The sequence below is a fragment of the Cordyceps javanica genome, chromosome 2 (genome assembly GCF_051103115.1).
Source record: "Cordyceps javanica chromosome 2, complete sequence".
Classification (NCBI taxonomy): domain Eukaryota; kingdom Fungi; phylum Ascomycota; class Sordariomycetes; order Hypocreales; family Cordycipitaceae; genus Cordyceps; species Cordyceps javanica.
The window spans coordinates 3784274-3803659 of NC_139296.1; the positions used below are offsets into that span (position 1 = coordinate 3784274).

At 54.6% G+C, this 19386-nt stretch overlaps 6 protein-coding genes across 6 annotated transcripts; 5 read left to right on the forward strand and 1 right to left on the reverse strand.

Moving 5' to 3' along the window:
• Positions 1–506: 506 nt before the first annotated feature.
• On the forward strand, positions 507–2330 carry V2A60_003637 (flavin monoamine oxidase family protein; the record flags this gene model as incomplete). Its single annotated transcript, XM_083254964.1, has 1 exon — positions 507–2330. One exon carries the CDS (start codon positions 507–509, stop codon positions 2328–2330), a length of 1824 nt encoding a protein of 607 aa, XP_083111090.1.
• Positions 2331–2503: 173 nt separating this feature from the next.
• Positions 2504–4327, reverse strand: V2A60_003638 (NAD(P)/FAD-dependent oxidoreductase; the record flags this gene model as incomplete). Its single annotated transcript, XM_083254965.1, has 8 exons — positions 2504–2641; positions 2698–2790; positions 2841–3056; positions 3104–3351; positions 3402–3930; positions 3982–4085; positions 4157–4201; positions 4294–4327. The coding sequence occupies 8 exons, from the start codon at positions 4325–4327 to the stop codon at positions 2504–2506; spliced, it is 1407 nt and encodes a 468-aa protein (XP_083111091.1).
• Positions 4328–5259: 932 nt separating this feature from the next.
• V2A60_003639 (uncharacterized protein) lies at positions 5260–7106 on the forward strand (the record flags this gene model as incomplete). Its single annotated transcript, XM_083254966.1, has 4 exons — positions 5260–5835; positions 5905–6314; positions 6373–6786; positions 6845–7106. 4 exons carry the CDS (start codon positions 5260–5262, stop codon positions 7104–7106), a joined length of 1662 nt encoding a protein of 553 aa, XP_083111092.1.
• Positions 7107–8895: 1789 nt separating this feature from the next.
• V2A60_003640 (uncharacterized protein) lies at positions 8896–12994 on the forward strand (the record flags this gene model as incomplete). Its single annotated transcript, XM_083254967.1, has 3 exons — positions 8896–12633; positions 12692–12838; positions 12920–12994. 3 exons carry the CDS (start codon positions 8896–8898, stop codon positions 12992–12994), a joined length of 3960 nt encoding a protein of 1319 aa, XP_083111093.1.
• Positions 12995–16027: 3033 nt separating this feature from the next.
• Positions 16028–17524, forward strand: V2A60_003641 (uncharacterized protein; the record flags this gene model as incomplete). The annotated part of the gene is made up of 2 exons (XM_083254968.1): positions 16028–17017; positions 17084–17524. 2 exons carry the CDS (start codon positions 16028–16030, stop codon positions 17522–17524), a joined length of 1431 nt encoding a protein of 476 aa, XP_083111094.1.
• An 807-nt stretch (positions 17525–18331) lies between these two features.
• V2A60_003642 (U1A/U2B'/SNF family RNA-binding protein) lies at positions 18332–19323 on the forward strand (the record flags this gene model as incomplete). The annotated part of the gene is made up of 3 exons (XM_083254969.1): positions 18332–18357; positions 18470–18783; positions 18935–19323. 3 exons carry the CDS (start codon positions 18332–18334, stop codon positions 19321–19323), a joined length of 729 nt encoding a protein of 242 aa, XP_083111095.1.
• Positions 19324–19386: the final 63 nt, after the last annotated feature.

Below are 19386 nucleotides of genomic sequence, written 5' to 3' on the forward strand. Positions count from 1 at the left end.
GAGAGGTTCCCTATGAAGATCAAGAACCCTGAGAGCGACTTTAGCTATCCACAGGACTTAGTTCACGGGCTGACACCGAGAGGAACCAGAATTGTTCCTTTGCAACTGCCGTGTTGCCGTGGTACCGCTTCGACTTCCTCCCTGGGCAGGCAAATGGATCTGAAAAGGATGATCCGTAATCGGTGGTTCGACAAACTTATCAATCTCTAGTTAGCATGCCCCCCCTGGTCATGCATGGGCTGCATTGTGTGGATATCGTCATGCCCCAGTTAGGGACCATCAGGGTGACCAGACAAATGCCGGTACTAGGACCCATGCCCATGCGCAGTTAGCTAGGATCTATGCATATAGTTTACTATTCGACGAAATAGTGTCAGGGCCGAATGAGACATATTTCGGGGACCAGAATGACTTCATGGGACTCTTGAATAGAGATTAGGCTTATATTTAGAGTAACGCTGTGCCATGTCATATTGGCCGTCAAGCATACGGGCTCAGTAAGCGCAATGGGCAACTTCCGCACGGCCAGCATACAGCTGGTGGCTGCTCTCGCGAGCATTGGTTCTGTCAATGCCAAGCCTCTCTCCGGAAGCACCACCGGCTCCGCCAACGAGACCTGCGGACGTCCTCTGCTCCAAGACTTTGACTCCTTGGGCGCGTGGTTCCAGGGTGTCGACGCCATCAACTGCACGTCCATCCCCCGCCGCGACAATGTCACCATCGCCATCGTCGGCGGCGGCGTCTCCGGGCTCGCCACGGCGCTGATGCTCGACAGCGTCGGCGTGCACAACTGGGAGATTGTCGAGGCCAGCGAGCGCGTGGGCGGCCGCTTCCGCACCAAGTTCGTCGGCGGCACCGGCGAGTTCGCCGAGATGGGCCCGATGCGGCTGCCGTGGAGCGTCACGTACAAGAGCGACAACTCGACGCACGAGTACACGGACCACCGCATGACGTTCCAGCTCGCCGACACGCTCAACCGCATGAACGGCGACGACCCCCGGTACAGGATCGACTTCATCCCCTGGATCCAGCACCACCCCAACGAGCTGCTGGCCCGCGGCACGGGCCGCCACGCCGACGGCCGCATCCCGACGCGCGCCGAGGTGGCGGCCGACCCCCGCCTGGCCAAGCCCGCCTCCATGGACACGGCCGAGTACAAGGAGGTCAAGGCCGAGATGAACGCCCTCCTGAAGAGGGAGGAGACCCTCCGCTTCATCCAGCGCGACGTGTGGCGCGCGCACGCCTGGGCCATGGGCCAGGGCCTCGACGACCTCAGCGAGCAGGCCTGGATGCGCGTGAGGCTGCACGCCGGCGAGAACGTGACCGACGCCATCTGGACCGAGACCGACTACGACATCTTCTGGGACGAGCTGCACCACAACTCCAACCTGGCCCAGGACGGCTCCGCCGGCGCCCTCGGCGAGACCGAGTGGAAGTGCGTCGACGGCGGCTTCAACCGCATCACCGACGCATTCGTCCCGCACGTGCGTGACCGGCTGACGCTCAACCGCAAGATCCGCAAGATCGAGCCCGTATACGGCCACGACGGCGACGCCGGCAGCGGCAGCGGCCGCCAGACGGGCACCCGGCTCTCCTGGTACCCGAGCGTGACCAACCGCACGCTGCTGCACAAGGACTACGACTACGCCATCGTGGCGGTGCCCTTCACCATGACGCGATTCATGGACCTGCCGCCGTTCTCGTCGGTGCTGGGTCGCGCCATCAGCGAGGCGGGCCTGCGCTTCAAGTCGGCCTGCAAGCTGGCGCTGCTCTTCTCGGAGCGCTTCTGGGAGCGCGGCGCGCGGCCCATCCTGGGCGGCTACTCGCAGCCCGCGTCCAACGCCGTCGGCGCGCTCTACTACCCTGTCTACGGCCTCAACGAGACGGCGCGCCCGGGCCTCATCACGCAGTACCGCGGCGGCGACTGGAGCGACCGCTACGTGAGCTTCAGCGACGACGAGTACGCCCAGACGGTGCTCGACGCCGTCGTGAGCCTGCACGGCGACCAGGCGCGCGACTACTACACGGGCCAGTACGAGAAGCTCTGCTGGCTCGAGGACGAGCACACGGCCACGTCGTGGTGCCGCCCGGACATTGAGCAGCACCGCCTCTACATTCCCGCCTACCACCGCACCGAGTTCAACACCATCTTCATCGGCGAGCACACCGCGCCCACCCACGCCTGGATCAGCTCGTCGCTGCACTCGTCGGTCCGTGGCACGGTCCAGCTGCTGCTTGAGCTCGGCATGGTGGATGAGGCGAAAAAGGTCAATAGAGAATGGATGGGCCGCTGGATTTACGGTGCAAAGACGGCTTCAGAGAAAAGTTGATAGAATTCGGATGAGGTGGGATACTTTTGAGTGCGGTAGACTAGCTCTGGATGCAGCTGTAAAATAAAATGCATCATCTCTTGAATATTTGAGTGAAATTTCCATGATTCGTCAATGTCTCGCGAATGATACTAAGAATGCACAAATATAATCTCGATGGTGCTATATTCCGCTCATGTCCGGCCAATGTTTCTTGGGCCATCAGGCCCCTCCTCGAGCCCGTTGCGTCGTTGGGCGTGGGGTCGCCAGCGCCAAAAAGGACGCATGAAGCTTGTGGCTTTGTCGCCGTTCTGCAGAATGTCCGCGGCGTGCTTATCAAATGTCAGTGATTGGTTTCATATAAATAGCATCATCATGTTCATGATACCTTTCCGAGCACAGGTAAAAATTTGGCGCCGTGGCCGCTGCCGCCGGTGCAGACGAAGAGTGAGTTGTTCGTGTAAGTCGGGACATGATCGATCTGTGTCGCGTTAAGACTAGAATTTGGTCCACTGCGTCGCTAATACGCACCACGAAAGAATTATCCAATGAGTCGGTGTACCAGCAAAGCTTGGTCGAATGGAAGGGGGATTCATCAAAGTCGGCCAAAAATATCTTTACAAATTGGCGGATCGAGTCTTCAGCTGCATCGGGAATCGTGCAGGAGTCTTTGGCTGACATCGGGATGGACCACTTGCCATCTTGTACGAATGGCACGCCTTCTGGTGCTGGCTGAAAGTTGGTAAACTGCAAAGAGATTAGCAAATGATATGGATATCATCATAACTACTGACCTTGATGCCTCGAAACCCAATTTTGACTAGACCATCTGGAGTTCTTGGGAGGACGTAAACGCTGCCAGTGTCTTTTCCCGTTTTGTTTCGAGGAGTGCTCTTCCACGTAATGACGGGAAAGTTTTCAGGGGAGTACTTCTCCCAAAGATCCTTGTTCTGCTCATCGATTTTGAAAGTGGCGAGACTACCAGCAGATGATTCAAGGTGCGTCGACAGATCGGGGATGAGCTGCGTGGTAAATGAGCCACCTGTGAAATGTTAGAAGGTTGAATAAAATTTCCGTTGCACAACGACTCGCCTGCAACAGCCACTACATCAGCCTTGTGGGTGACGCCGTCTTTGGTCTGTACTCCCACAGCCTTTTTTTCGTTGCCAACTGCTTCCTCTAAGATGGATTCAACGGCGCCATGCTCGTTTCCGAATATGAACTGGACGCCAATGGAGGAAGCTAATTTATGAAAGTATAGGCAGGCATTTGAGCAGCGCATGAAACCACCAAGAGAATCCAGTACGGCTTCATAAGTTCGTGCATCACTACTGTCCGGAATAGGAAAGTCAAGGAGCTTGGCATCCCAGCCTCCCGCCTTGGCACGTTGCCTGTCTTCCACGAGGCTCTTGACAAATTGGGTGTCACGGATGCCATCGCGTTCCATGTTGGCAAGGGTCTCCTTTTCCAAAGCCCCGAGCTCTTCCGAGGGCTGGACACGGAGCATGCCACTGGGAACGAACAGCTCGGCGTCAGAAGACTTGTTGATAGCAACCCATTCTTGACGACTTTCTAGTGCCAGACGTTGGTAATGCAGCTTTGTTCCGTACGAGGCGCGAAACTAGGTCACGTTAGCATTTACAGCCATGGGGTGCTAACACTTGAAGCTCACAATCTTGTTGTGGTCCACAGACGCTGCCTGAACATTTTCGTCGGCGACAGGATCGTACTGGGTCTCATCGTAAGGATGACGATCGAAGACAGTAACAGTGTGGCCTAGACCAAAGAAGGTTCGGGGTGTGAGCAGTGGCAACATGAAGGGTCGCCAAAGGCTCAAGACGACTTACCCTTTTCGCGTAGCGCAACGGCCAAGGAAAGACCAAAAATTCCAGCTGAGAGCAATATCAATTAGTCACACTTTCTCATCGTAAAAAAGGCTTCGAGGGAAAACATGGCATCAAGGGGGGCCTCGCGTGACACGTACCACCAACCACGGCGATAGACTTGGTCTCACTCATTTCAGCAATAGAGGGACGTTGCCGCGGACCAATGAATAGTGGGGTGAAGGAGGGGCTGCAGCATAAGCGTATCAGGATTTAAGAGCAAAAGTAAGGGTAAATGTATTCGATCCTTATTTTCGGAATGGCGACGACTGCTGGGATTCGCATGGCTTTTGATTCGAGCAGGACGACGACAAACACGAGGCTGCGGGGTTCGGCCGCGTCCCGCTAACTAGGTGCCCTGTTGCTAATGTGCCCAGCCGGGAGAGACCGCCATGATCGTCACATTCGGCTGCCAGGTTGCGGGTCAGAAACACTATCGGCGAACCTTTATGGTTAACTTTAGCTTTTTTTTTGTGGTGCTTTGTACCGTACCGAGAAACATTGGCCGCGGATTGGGCGACCGAGAACAGGCTCATTCATGTTATTGGCCGAAGAGGATACCAGAAAAACATCCCGCCTTGACCAGCGGAGGAAAACCCGCGTTAGTCGTTGAGGCTGAACAGGATCAAGGATGGAAGAAGAATGTATAGCCTAGTGCCACCTTGATGTCTGGTGTGTTCTCGGACACATACCACGTTGGTTGCACTCTGGTAAGCATTTGGCCGTTCAGCTCCCCCCCCCCTCTTCCCCAGTCCCTGGTCCCTAATCACCGGAAGTGTGAGCTTGTGGCAATTATCTGAGCACTTTCCTGACTAGCTGATGACCGAGGCGAATGGTAAATGGGTAGTTTGGACGAAACTGTAACGCCTGCCAGCAGAAGGGCGCAGATTTCGCATAAAGGCTGGCTTGTCTCAGTGCCTTGCAGCGGTCGGATGCAACCTTGGCAATACTCAGTACCAAATCCTTCCCCGCGAGAAACCCTAGAAAGATTCCATCTTTCTCTTTTCACCCGTCTTTAGTTGCTCCAGGCCCTATTGCCGTGCGTCTTATTCACAGCGCCTACCAAAATGGCCGACAACAAGAAGGAGATGCCCAAAGGCCCAAGCGAGGTCCTTGAGCCCGTCGAGGATTCCGGCTCCGACGTTGGGTCTCCCAAGAACACAACAGGAAACGAAGTCAACGCCGTGACCGAAAAAGACTCCAAGGATGGCCGCGCCCTGCACTTTGTCACTAGACGTGACATTGATGACACGACCCTCTGGTACAACGAGCATAAGCCCTCTGCCCGTGCCCTCACACCGCACGAAGCCAAGAAGGTGACTCGGAAGAATTTTTGGTTTCTTCTGATGCAGACATGGTGGGTTGCGTTTTTGATCCATCTGGACAAATCGACGCTCTCCCAGGCCAGTACCATGGGAATTCTACAGGATGTCAACATCAAAAAGGACCAGTTCAATCACCTGTTCGTCATCTTCTTTGCCGGCTATCTGATTGCCCTCTGGCCTGGCGCGGCTCTCGCGCAGCGCGTTGGTCAGAAGCAGTTCATCGTCGGTTCCTTGGCTATATGGGCCCTGCTGCTGGGGATGCATCCACTTGCCAAGAACTACCCGCAGATGATCGCGCTCCGATTTCTTCTTGGCATGGTAAGCAACTCGCACATGTTACACAAACTCCCAAGTCTCAGTCACTAACTTGTAGTTGTTGCTTGGCAGGCCGAATCCCAGATTGTGCCGTCGACGACAGTCTTGCATCAGGCCTTTTTCCCGCCCAAGAAGAGCCCTTGGGTTCAGCTGTTGTGGTGGGCATCGGGCAGCTTTGCCAATGTTCTCCTCACCATGGTCTCTTACAGGCTCATCCTCGACGACAACAACCATTCACTTGCCGGTAACCTCAGTTCGTGGAAGTGGATGCACATCATCTGTGTCATCCTGACATTCATCGTCGTCATTCCCCTCACCATTTGGCTGCCCAACTCGCCCGTTGAGGCCAAATGGCTAACGGTGGATGAGAAGATACATACGATTGATACGATTCGTGCAACGCATGCGGGAATCAGCAACAAGACGTTCAAGTGGTCGCAGGTTCGCGAGTGCTTCACTGATCCCAAGAGCTGGCTCTTCATGTAGGTCCTGACTTGTTGGGTATCACTAGACATTAACGAGCTGACGACGCGCGTGTAGTTTCCACATGTTCTTCAACGAGCTGCCCAACAATACCTCGCAGCAGCTTCCGCTGATTCTGGTTGGATTCGGATTTACTCCCGCGCAGAGTGCTCTGTTTAACATTGCCAAGCCGCTGTGGGGTTCGTTTCTCATTCTCGTATCGGCGGCGATGCTGTACTTGACAGATCTGGGTGTGGGCTACACCTGCGCTATTTCGTACATTCCTTGCTTCGTTGGGGGCTTGATCATGCTGACTGCACCATGGTCCAACAAGATTGCATTGGTAGTTGGTACGCAGATTTCGACGTTTAAACCGTCGTACCTGTTGGGCCTTTCGTGGGCTGGCACGACGACCATTGGCTACACCAAGAAGCTTTATGTCATGTCCACATGCATTGTCGCTGCCTCGGTTGCCAACATGATTTCTCCCGAGTAAGTATCAACAAAGTTGGCGAGGACGAGACTCTAGTGCTGATACGCAGACGTCTAGATTTTGGCAGTCCAAGTACAAGCCGCGCTACATTCTGCCATGGGCGTTCATGACGGCCTTTTGGTTCATCTCTCCCATAATGTGTCTCATTATTCGATTTTACCTGCAAAACGAGAATAAGAAGCGTGCCGCAATACTTGCAGAGCGAGGCAGCGACAGCGACAATGATGTTCTCGAGGTGGGCAGCGAGATTGTGCACCTGAAGAATGACGATCTCGACTTGACGGACCGTCAGAACCTGCGCTTCGTATACCCGCTTTAGATGGGCGACATGTATGTAGTCAAAGGCGAGACACGGTGCCTAGTACTGGCTCATATGCCGGGCAGATTGCGTGGGAAGCGGACGGAGGTGGGAGTCATGGCGACGGACAGACAATTGAGCTCCGATGCTGAGGATGGAAGCGGGCTATACCGAGGGAATGCCGCAGGTACCTATAATGAATTGACTGGCTGTTCCGAGCTGCACGATGCTTTTTGCTGTTTGGATGTAGGCAGTAAGGTATCTTCCGTTTGGTGTTTGTCCTCTGCTGATGAGAGGGCGAAAGCTTGGCGGTGGTGGGGCGACGCCGCAGCTGCTCTTGATGTGGCGGACAAACGGCGCTGTGGCTGATGATGGTCAGTTGTGCTAATCAGTAGCTCAGGGGAAGAGAGGCGTCAAATTTCCACCGAATCAACATGCACAAGATGAAAAGTCTACCGGTCGCTAACGGTGCTGTTGGGTTAGGTACGCAGGCATTGTTGATGATGTGTAATTGCTTCATGTCCGGCAAATAACGTTAGTACTTGGTGGATAGTAAAGCGGGTTACGACGGGTTCCTGACTACCCGGAACTTTATACGTTTGACAGCTTGCATGAGGCAATGCGGGAAGACCAGTAACATCAGACGCAGATGGCCCCAATGAAGCAGCGTAGGTGTGGCTGTCGGCTTGCGTGTTTGCTGATGCCAAAAGGTACACTGCCAGATCAATTCACATCATAAGTACTTATTGTGCAAAGAGAAAATATCGGTCAGTACGGAGTACCAGTACTGATACGACGTTGTGGCCACGAGACCCCTGATTCGTTGGTTGAGCTAATAGTGACACCCCCGGTTGTTTAAATTTGAGTGAACGGTACCGTGGTCTTTGATTGGCTTTGTCCTCTGCCTTCTCTTGGGAATTTGCATTTCTTTAGTTTCGTTTGGATGCCATCCTGAAACCGCATGTCTGTGTTCCATGATTCTGTCCTGGTCAGTTGGTGATCCAACGACGCCAGCCCACTGTTTGGGCCTTGTGGTGGTGCATCTGTAAACCGGATGCCAGTGAGGATGAAGGAGCTCTGAAAAAACAACAGATGTGAGTTTCGACTGGCAGGTGATTGGTACAGTTGGCGAGACCAAACATCATTATCAGGAGGTCGTAGAACTTGTACTCGGGGTTGGCAACAATACTTGGGTAGAAAGGCAGGCAACTGGTAAGTACCTAACTTAGTACGGAGTACGGATACTGAGTACCTATGTAGGTACCTAATGATGCTGGCGGGCGACCCCTAATAAACCCCTCTCCCTCCACATCCACTAACCACATGCCACCTTGCCTCCATCACCCACCTAAGTTCTGAGTACTTACTGGTCCTGGTAGTTATTCAATACCCAACTGTGACTTGCATACAAGGTATGACCCTGCCTTATCTGGGTAACCTCAGGTAAAAACCAGGGTGTTGCCTGGTACCACCGCCTTTCCATAGGTAGACCGTAAGTCCTTGGAGCCTGTCCTGAGTGTCCTCCCACCACTAGCTCGGTACGTACTAGGTACATACCAAGCCAGCTAGCTAAGCTAAGGTAGCTCTCGGTTTTCCCCTGGTCATACAAAAGAGGGCCCTCATAATATATTTCCATTGCTTGGGCCAACTATTGCACCGCCTATCCTCGCCCTTCTCCCCCCTCTTTACATCTACATTGAGCATCTTTTTTATTGTATTTTCGTTTCTTTGATACCCTGCACTGCTGCATTGCTTTGGAAAAGAGAAAAAAAAAAGTGCAGTTCTGTAGCATCCTAGCCACACACTCACCATGTCGAGTAGTGCCGCCGCTCCCAAGACCGCGTCGCCGCGCGCTCCTGGCACCGCAACCTCCTCGAGAGCAACGGCGGCTACGGCCACTTCTGCTTCTCGCCGTCCAGTCACGGCCACCTCGACGGCTGCCTCCGCAAAGACCACCGCCGCCGCCGGTCTCGGAAAGCCCCCTACTCGCCCACCCTCGTCGACCACGGCCACTACCGGGGCTGCTCGCCGCCCAACATCCTCGTCGACCACCGCTACCCACCGCAGCCGCGCCAGCGTCAGTGCCAGCGAGGATGAGAGGAAGCCTGCCACCTCCACCCCTACTTCGAGGCGAGCCAGCACTCTCGCCAACAGCCCGGGCAAGTCCGCCACTGAGAGGAAGCCAGCTGTCCCTACTTCGGGCACCGCTAGGAAACCTGTTGCTACTGCAGCTTCCACTGCCAGCCGATCTTCTCTCTCCGGAACGCTGGCCCGCACCACTGCTTCTCGGTCTACTCCCACGGCCGCAACGTCCACCGTGAAGCCGAGACTTTCCACCGCCGGAGGCGTATCCTCTGCTGCAGGACCGCGTCTGGCTGCCCGTCCCGCTTCGCGGGCCGGCACCCCCAGCGATACATCTCGAGAGCTCGAACAGCTCAAGACTGAGCTTGCTTCCAAGGAAGCCGAGATTGCTTCGCTCAACGACCAGATCAAGACTTCTGAACTAACCATTGCCGAGCTCCGCGATCAGACCGACAGGCCAGCCGAACCCGTCGAGACCCCGATACCTACGCAAGATGATGATGCTATCTCTACGCTCAAGTCGGAGCACGACACCACTGTTTCAGCCCTCAAGGCTCAGCTTACCGAGGCCCTTGACGCCCGCCAAGCTCTCGAAGTGAGCTTGGAGGAGAAGACCAAGGCCCTTGACGAGGCCACGACTACTCTCGCGCAAAATCAGTCTGCCTCTTCAGACCGCGATAGCGCGCTGGCGGAGCTCAAGTCGGGCCATGGGGCCGCCATTGCCGAGCTGGAAAAGAAGATCGAGGAGCTGACCGCTGCCAACGGCGATAAGACCAAGTCCGATGAGCAGCTGGCTGCCCTTCAAGCCGAGCTTGACAGCACCAAAAAAGAGTTGAGCGACGTTAGGTATAGCGCCGAGCGAGCATCCGACAGCGTAACCACTGAGCTGCAAAGGGAGCTTGACGCCAAGACTGCGGAACTCGCCTCCGCAAATGACGCCCTGGAGCAGCTGCAGCAAAAAAATAGCGATATCCAAACATCGCTCGCTGACAAGGATGGCGACATTGCAAAACTCAAGACTATGCATGATGTGCGCATGAAGCAGATTTCTCAGGACTATGAGAACGAAATTGAAAGCCTGCGCGGCGATGCTTTCTTCAAACGCAAGTACGAGGAACTTGAGGGACAGCATGAGACCCTTAAAGCCTCTTCCGCAGAACTCGAAGAGCAGCATGCCGCCCTCAAAGCATCATCGGTCGAAGTTGTTGAGACGCACGCCAAGGAGCTTGCCGATGCAAAGGCTCTACACGCTGATGCTATCGCTTCTTTTGAAACCAAGAGCGCCGAACACCAAAAGGCGCTCGATGATCTTTACGAGAGCCACGCCAAGGAGCTCGCCGGTGCCAAGGCCGATGTCTCCACTGCCAGCGAATCCCACCTTGAGAGTCTAGAGTCTCTCAAGACTGCACACCAAGCTACACTTGCCGAGTTGCGCGATAGTCACGCCAAGGAGCTTGAGGCCGCCAAAGCTGATGCCTTTTCCGCTAGCGAATCCCACTCTAAAAGCCTTGACACCTTGAAAGCTGAGCATGAAAATGCTTTGATGGAATTGCGTCATAGCCATGCCAGTGAGCTCGAAGCCGCCAAGACTGAGGCTACGTCTGCCGGCGAATCGCACACTAAAAGTCTCGATGCTCTGAAGGCTGAGCACGAAAACATTCTGACGGAATTGCGTAGTAGCCATGCTATTGAGCTCGAGGCCGCCAGGACCGAAGCTGCCTCTGCCAGCGGATCGCATCTGGAAGTTATCGAAGCTCTCAAGTCTGCGCACCAACAAGCCATTGATGAGCTTTCCGAATCCCATGCTCAGAAACTCGGTGTCGTCGAGGCCGATGCTACCACCGCCAGTGAAGCCCATAAGGACAGCCTAGACGCGCTAAAGACTGAGCATCAAAAATTCATCGACAATCTTCGTCAGGCTCATGCAAGTGAGTTGTCTACAGCCAAACAAGATGCAGAGGAAGCTGCTCGTGCAAACCACGTGGACAATGTTCGGGACATCAACACCGAGCACGAGCAGAAGGTCAATGAGTTGCGTGCAGCTCATGCTACGGAGCTCGACGCTGTCAGGGCTGAACTCTCCTCTGCGACTGAATCTCACCGCGATCTCGAGGAGCTCAAGCTCCAGCATGAAAAGACACTGAGCGAGCTGCGTGACAGCCATGCCCAGGAGCTTGGTGCCGCCAAAGCTGACGCCTCCTCCATCAGCGATACCCACCTCCAGAGCCTCGAGAAATTGAAGGCTGATCATGCTGAAGAGCTCCTTGCAGTCGAGTCTGCACACACCAAGGCGCTTAATGAGGCTGATGCAAAGCTGCAGACTCTTCTAGAGACTGTCAGAGCTGAGCATCAGGGTAAATTTGATCAGACGTCTGCAGAGCATGAGCAACAGCTCGAGAAACTCCGGGCACAGCACCTGGAACAACTGGATCTCGCCAAGAGTGACACTGACGCTGTACACACTACAAACATGGAGCAGCTCAGAGCAGCCCATGCACAGGATTTGGATAACCTCACGAAGGAGAAGGCTGAGCTCAGCGAGAGACTCTTGGCTTTTGAATCTGACGCTGCCACTTTGAAGGATCAGGCCGGTAAGAAGCACGCCGAGGAGCTAGCCTCACTCAAGGCCGAGCTCGAGGCTGCTCAATCTGCCCTCGATGACGCCGAGGCCGGTGCTTCAAACGCAATTGAATCCGCGCGCCTAGAACTCGAAGAGGCACACACCAACGAGGTTGAGAAGCTTATGAACATGCATCAGGATGCCTTGGATGCCATGAAAACGCACGGCATCAATGCGCGCAAAGATCTTGATGAACTGTCGGCCTTGCACTCAAAGACGATAGAGGATGTCATGGCTGAGCACCGCCAGACTACTGCCAGCCTCGAAGACAAGGCTGCCGCTCTCACTGCATCCAACACTGAGCTGCAGCAGGGCTTGGAATCAGCCAAGGAAGCACTGAGCAAGGCCCAAGATGAAATCGAGGACATTAGCCAACAGCTTGCCCATGGAAAAGTGGAGCTTATGACTGCTCTTGCTGAATTGGACGCTGTCAAGAGCGCCAAGCCAGATACTTCTGTCGCGGACTCATTGAAGAAGCAGATGGAAAGCTCGGAGCAGGAATTTGAGGCAAAACTCGCTTCTGCCGCCAGTGAAATCACGGACAAGCAAACTCAGCTGCAAGAAGCCCTCGAGAAACTCAAAAAGTCTGACGAGACGAGCCAGCAGGTTCGACGAGATCTCGAAGCTGCTCGAGAAGAGGCCGCGACCAAGGAGCACACGGCCAAGTCTGACTACCGCGATCTGAACGATAGCATGACCGCTCTGGTTGAAGAGGCATCGAAGAAGACCAAACAGCTCGAGTCAGAGCTAGAGGAGACCATTGCCAAGCTTGAGTCGTCGGAGAAGAAACTTGAAGAACTGAATGCTCTAGTCAATGTCAAGGACGCAGAGTTGGCAGAGGCAAAGGTAAAGTGATATGTTGAGAAGCAAATATTGAATGTGCAGTGCTGACAAGAGGAAATAGGCAAAGGCAACACCTAGCAAACCGAAGGGCCTGGCCGCCAGCAAATTTGCCGGCGCTGGCGATGAAGAGAAGGAAAACCTGGCGACGGAAGACGCTTCCTCTCAAGGTGAGGCCGACAACGATCACTCCTCGCTAGCACTGGCATCGGTACGAAGTTCCCTGCTTGATCCAGCGCTCTCCCGAGGTGCGCCTACAGTTGACGATGGTTACTAATTCTGAGGCGTGCAGCTCTCTAGGGCCCGCGTGACGGCCAAGCAAATCGATTCTCTTGACCGTGAAATGAGGGATCGCAACCTCCAGTAGGCATACAAGACCCTTTCCAAGAAGAAAAAAGAAGAGTTCTATATGCTAACAGATAGCTAGGCTGTTGCAATCTATCACCAGCCCTCAGTCACAGAGCTCATAAACAACGTGTTGGGCTCTCATGAGGACGTAATAGGAGGGCTTTCTTTTGTGGGCTGGCGCCACGCATATGAAATATGGATGCGGCGAATTGGTGCTGTTCCTTTTGTCAGGCGCGCGTAAATGCTGTCTTTTACCTGTAATCTTTCCATCGCTTGTGCGCGCCCACCTCTTGCCTTGCCGAGCGTGCTTCATATTTTTGCTATTGGGCACGACTCGGGAACACGGAGTGACGATACCCCATGATATTTAGTATTAACCCTTTCAAACCCCGTTTAACCCACTGTTGGTGATTGCTTTCATGAAGTAGTAGCTTGTTTCCTTATTCGGTTAGGATAAGAGTACGTCCAAGTATCGATCGGCTCGCGGGCGAGCAGGCAGTCTTGTACAGGGCCTGACTGGCCAAGCAGGTATGGTCCCCAGACACATTGGCATGTCAGATGCGGTGTGAGATTTGGAATATGTTCCGTGCTGGAACACTACGTCAAGATGGCGCGGTTCGAGAGCGCGCGCGGCTCAGGGCCATGGAGCCGGGGGGTGGAGGCACTGACGGAACTGCTCAACGAGCTGTTTTAGCGACGAGGGCGAGAAGCCGCGACAAAGGGAGACCTTGTGTATGACCCAAGTGAAGCATGCGGTGACCCATTTTCTCTCTGTACAAGTGCCCATCATGTCTTCATTTCAATCTCAATCTACGTTAGTCTCGCGTCTTTAATGTGCATTTCAACATTTAGCTTGTCATGATTGTGCTGTAGCTGGATCAGCTCGTCTAGCAGCGTGCGACCATAAGGTGTCGTGTGTGTACGGGACATAAGAGGACATACAAGACATGGCCCATGCATCACGTACCGCAAAATCAACGAGCGGTTCATAAACTGGATTATTCTGGCTCTTTTGATGTATTTATTTTTGCAATTTCGCAAAACCATCTCACTCACAATTTTGATGCAAGCCACTGCCGGTGGACAGATGCCCGCGGAGGGTCTCTCAGAGCAGGGCTGAGCTCCGATGCATCCGTCATATAGTTGTCATTCATTTCCCGATAGTATAACGAGTTGTCTGAGATGAATAGTCCGGATGTCTACCAGGGTCTACCTAGAAAAGCAAGGTAGTTGGTCAAAGCCCCGCCTCATCCGAAGCAGTTATATTCGTATAACAGTCGGCATGAATTTCGCTACGAGTGGTATAAGCATCGGGACCAGTACGGAGTACAGCAGCCTACCTGTAATGAGCGGATCCTATTATCCCCCACTATTTTGTAGTCGATAGGCTTCGATTTGACATGATGGGACACTGTAACGTATTTTGAGAGCGCCACAAGCTCCGCCGCAACAGCCTAACTACCGTAGGGTGGCATCAAATAGCTGCAAGTGCCGCAGTATTGTACTCGCGAAGTCTAACAAGTCCTTTATTACATCGCTTGTAGTCACCTTCCGAGGCGCATGTTAGATCTCTCGGTACGGCCGTTCTGTTGAAACCCTGTTCCCCCATCGACATGGTCCGCGTAGAGAAGGCATCAAAATGAGCAAATGCAGTGCCTCCTGGTAGCGGCTTGTCGTCCATGTTCGCCGAAACTCTTCAATGATTTCGCGAAAGTAAGAAATCTCCCGCACCTCGGACCAGGAGCAGGCAGCTTTCCCGGATTCATCCAGGACCTTGTGCTGCGAGACCGTGAGCGAGGGCACGAAAATGGGCCCATCCTGGGTCTCCTCGGGCTTCAGATAAGTACGCCTGAACCACGGAAGCAGCGGCCGTGTCAATGGTGTAAGTGGACCAAGGCTCCCTGCATGCACCTGATAAAGTTCACAAACGGTTCAAAGGTAGTCGCCCACCTGCAGCGACAGATGGACAGCCCAGTACTGAATGACTGGCAGCGTCTGGTACGTTCTGACCTATATACGACGAAAATAACGAAATCTGATTGCAACTTTGTCTTTTCATCACCATTTATATAAACTGCAAGCTAGTTTGACTCTATACCTTATCCCCAGATCTGTCTTTAAGCTCGCCTTTTGGCGCACAAGTCCCTTATTAATACAGACTACCAAAGCACTGCGTACTTTCAATCAATTCACATGCTAAAGCTTGCCCAACTCTGAAATATTATACGTCTTGCGCAAGAAAATACTTGCCCAGGATCCTCAGACGAGGCTACGACACTTACAGTGTCGGTTGCCGTCTGGTGTGGTGGGGATTTCATCATCCACTGCACCTCTAGGCACTACCATTTAGCGACGTCTTGGCCATCATTGAAGCCAGTAAGTATCAGTAGATCTTGCCCGGGCGGGAACAAAACCGGGGGCGGTGGTGCCAGGAGAAATCGAAAGCCTTGGTTGGGCGCAAACATTGAGCGCATTGGCGCAACTGTGGCGCCTGCAAGAGGCTATTTAAGGGGTGGCAGAAGGCAAGGCAGCCTATCAGCGACAACTCGTTGCATCATCAAGTCGCAACTCTGTTGTGGGTGCTGAGCCGCTAGCAGGGGGGAGGCGAGTTTCCTAGTATTTTCTTTATTTTCACCCATCGCTGACGCCGAGACTTGTTGTTGGTGGGAGGCAAAAATTAAACCCGACCAGCGCCGTACCTACATGGATGGCACCGTAGATGGATGGGTAGAGCAATCCAAACAAGGACAAGACATGCCATCATTCTAGAGGTGCAAGCATATTTTTGCGCTTCTTTTTATTTCACCCCACCCGTCATTGTCACTTTTTTTTCATTCTATTTTCTTCTTTCCATTATAGAAAAATCCCGTTCCGTCCTTTTGCTTGGTGCCGGCCAAACTGTTCCGGTTCGAAAACTCCGTTTGGCCAGGTTATCCGCCCCCCACGTCTCCTTTTCCTTTCCTCCTTCCTTTCCTCCCTCGAGCTTCCAAATCCTCTCAGCATCAAAAAAGGCAATCTCATCGTTTCGGTCCCTTCCTAATCGACCGCTGCCATGCCAGAGATTCGTCGCGGCAGCTCCGTCCACGGGGGCTCGACCCCGACGTCTCCCGCTGCCGCCTCGACATCTTCCCAGCTGCCGCCTGTTCCGCGCGTCCCGATCGCCCAGCTTCCGAGCAACGACGAGACGACGACGACGACGACGACGCGAGAGGCGCCGCCCATTTCCAATGCTATACTGCGATCAGCCTCCATTGACCACCCAGGCGGCGCCGCAGACGACCGGCCGCCGCGTCGTTCCATCACCCTCTCCGCCGTCGTGCGGCCGAAGCGTCACTCGACCGACGCCAACCGTCACACCGTCACCAAGACGACGTCGCCGCCCGCTGCTGCTGCCGGCGGCACCGCCGTCAATGATCCGCCCCCGCGCCGCAGCCTCTCGTACGCGCGCCGAGAGTCCGCCAGCGCCTACTACGACTCCCGCGCCGCCACCCGCGCCGAGTGGCAGCGTCGCGCCAAGACGCTCGAGGAGTATTACGACGACAATCCCAGCCTGCTGCCCCAGCTTCCCTTCACCTGGCACCACGGCTGGCGCCGCTGGCGGCTCTTCCTCTTCGCCTTCCTCGTCTTCGTCGACGCCTGCGCCATCCCCATCGCCCTCTACTACGGCATGTGGTACGCCGGCAACGTCGAGGGCTACATCATCTTTGCCGTCGTCACCACCATTTGGGGCGGCCCGACCTATCTCGAGTTTGCGATCCGTACCCTGCGCCTGATCAAAAAGGAGCGCTTCTATCGCCCTCTAGGAACGAACAGCAGGTGGTGCTTTGACGTCGTCACCTACACGTCCGTCATCACCATCACCGCCGTCACCGCCCTCTTTGTCGTCGGTAGTGTACCGCACATTGTCTGGCTTCGCGTGCTCTCCATGCCTGCACCCGCAATCCTCTACTCCATCGGCGGTGTCATGATCTTGATCCTGCTCTACCATCAGATGGGCTGGGTGGCCCCCTTCCGACTCAGCTCTACACCCAAAGGCGGAAAGGTATGTGTCATGGTCGACAGCTCAAAGTTGTGCCTCTATAGCTAGTGCTGACTCTTGTTTGCCCAGGTGCTGCCACCCGTGTATTACTTCATCGAAGACGTCGTTGCCGTCAATGCTGGTGCCGGTCGTCCCTTTCGCGAGGCCCTTGCCGCTCGCTATAAAGCCAGTCCTCGCTTCCGTCGCATGCTCTACATCCAGTCCATTTTCTGGAGCATCCCGGCCATCATCATTGCCATCCCCCTCACCGTCATTGCCGTCATTCACCCCGTCCCCGCCACGGCGGCGTATGGCATCTGCTGGGCCGTTCCCTTTCTCTGGATGGTCATCTGGGGCATCATCTCCGTCTTCTGGTGCAAGGCCGACATGGTTCGCGAGCGTCTTGAGTGGCAGGCCGGCAAGGTCGACGGTGCCAGCACCCCGATGCCACACACGTCACCCTCCACAACGCCGCCGCCAGATAAGGCGCAGAGAAGCGACACCACTACAACTACCACCGAGGAAGCATGATTCTTCAGTTGTGCGTTTCATTGTACAATTTTGGTCGCAGGGACGTATCTGTTCAGGGGCCATTCTGTTTTGAGGCTTGAAGATTATTCCATCGTGTGTGCATTATATACCCTCGGACTCGGAGCATTTTGTCAGTCTTTTTTGAATTCATGAGCCACGGAGTTTTGACATTTGGCCCAATCTTTGTTTCATAGAAGAATTGGAAGCATAGTAATCTATACTGGGAGACGAAAATATGCGTTATAATATAATATACTTTTTGATTCACGTCGAATTGCATCCATATGTGTTGAGAGCATGATAAATCATATCATGTCGTGGTCAATTGAGCCTTGGTCATAATGAGTGCTGCATGGATTTCGACCTTGACAATGAGAACTTCCACAATCGTCTATGAAGGCATCCGTCCTTAAGACTATCAAGTATCAACCCAGATACCAAATCTTCCTCTTACACATGACTTTCGTAGAATTTGCCAATAGGTGGGTATGCTTCCAGAAAAATAAATAAATAAAAATATTACCGAAACAAGCATGCAAACATTCATTTCCTCAAACAGTACTTGGGATAGGGTAGTTCACGCCTGCAACCAGGCAGCCACATGACCCCGTTAAGTGCAAGTCCTCAACCGCAGCGCAAACGGCTAGCGTTGCGAAAAGCTGCCTGCGACAAACATTCAATCCAGCGACACAACTCTTTTGTACCCTCACAACCGGCGCAGGGGATATACAAGCGAAAAAGGAGACGAAAGCAACAAACGGCCAGACTCTTTTTCCCAGCACCCCCGAGAACCACAAAACCGCAGCCATGGCGGAACAAGCGCCCATCTCCACGTGCGTGTCATTGCACCCCCGACACGCGGCGCAAGTGAAGGGACGATTGTTGTCCCGGACAGAGCAAGGCTAACCACCACCGGGCGAAACCCCCCCCTTCCCCGGAGAGCAGTGTCTACGTCCAGAACCTCGAGGAGCGCGTCAAGCCCGAGCCCCTGGCCAGCGCGCTGCGCACCGTGTTTTCCGAGTTTGGCCAGGTCGTCGACGTTGTCGCCAAGACGAACCTCAAGGCCAAGGGCCAGGCGTTTGTCGTCCTCGACACGCCGGCCGGCGCGCGCGAGGCCGTCGACGAGATCAACGGCTTCCCGCTCTTCGACAAGCCCATGCGGCTGGCCATGGCCCGCTCGCGCAGCGACAAGACGGTCGAGATGAGCGGCTCGCCCGCCGAGCTCGAAGCGCACAAGCAGCATAGGCTGGCCGAAAAAGGTAACGTGTTTGCGCTGCCCCCCGAGACTGTCACCGGAAGAGGGGGAGGGATCTTGTGTTGATTTGCGAGGAACAATGGTCTCGGACAATGGTCTCCGCGAAAAAGGAACTAGAGAAATCATGCTAACCATTCTTCTTTCAAACAACGCAGAGAAGAAAAAGGCTGCCGAGGCCGCCGAGGGCCCCAGGCAAGGGAAGCGCGGCGCGGGCACCGGCGCCGACGGGCGGCCGTCCAAGATTGCCAAGCCCTCGGGGCTCAAGTCGACGTCGGTCGCGCAGGCGGCCGTCATCCCCGACGAGTACCTGCCGCCCAACAAGATCCTGTTCCTGCAGAACGTCCCCGAAGAGTACGACGTCGAGGCCCTCACGGGCATTTTTGGCCGCTTCGACGGCTTCCGCGAGGTGCGCCTCGTGCCCGGCCGCCGCGGCATCGCCTTTGTCGAGTACGACGCCGAGCAGGGCGCCGTCGCGGCCAAGGAGAACACGGCGGGCATGGCGCTGGGCGACAGGAACATCAAGGTCACGTACCAGCGGCAATAGAAAACGGCCGGGGGTGCGCGGAATCTGTAATTTTAGCGTGGTTCAATATAAAGAAAGAGGTGC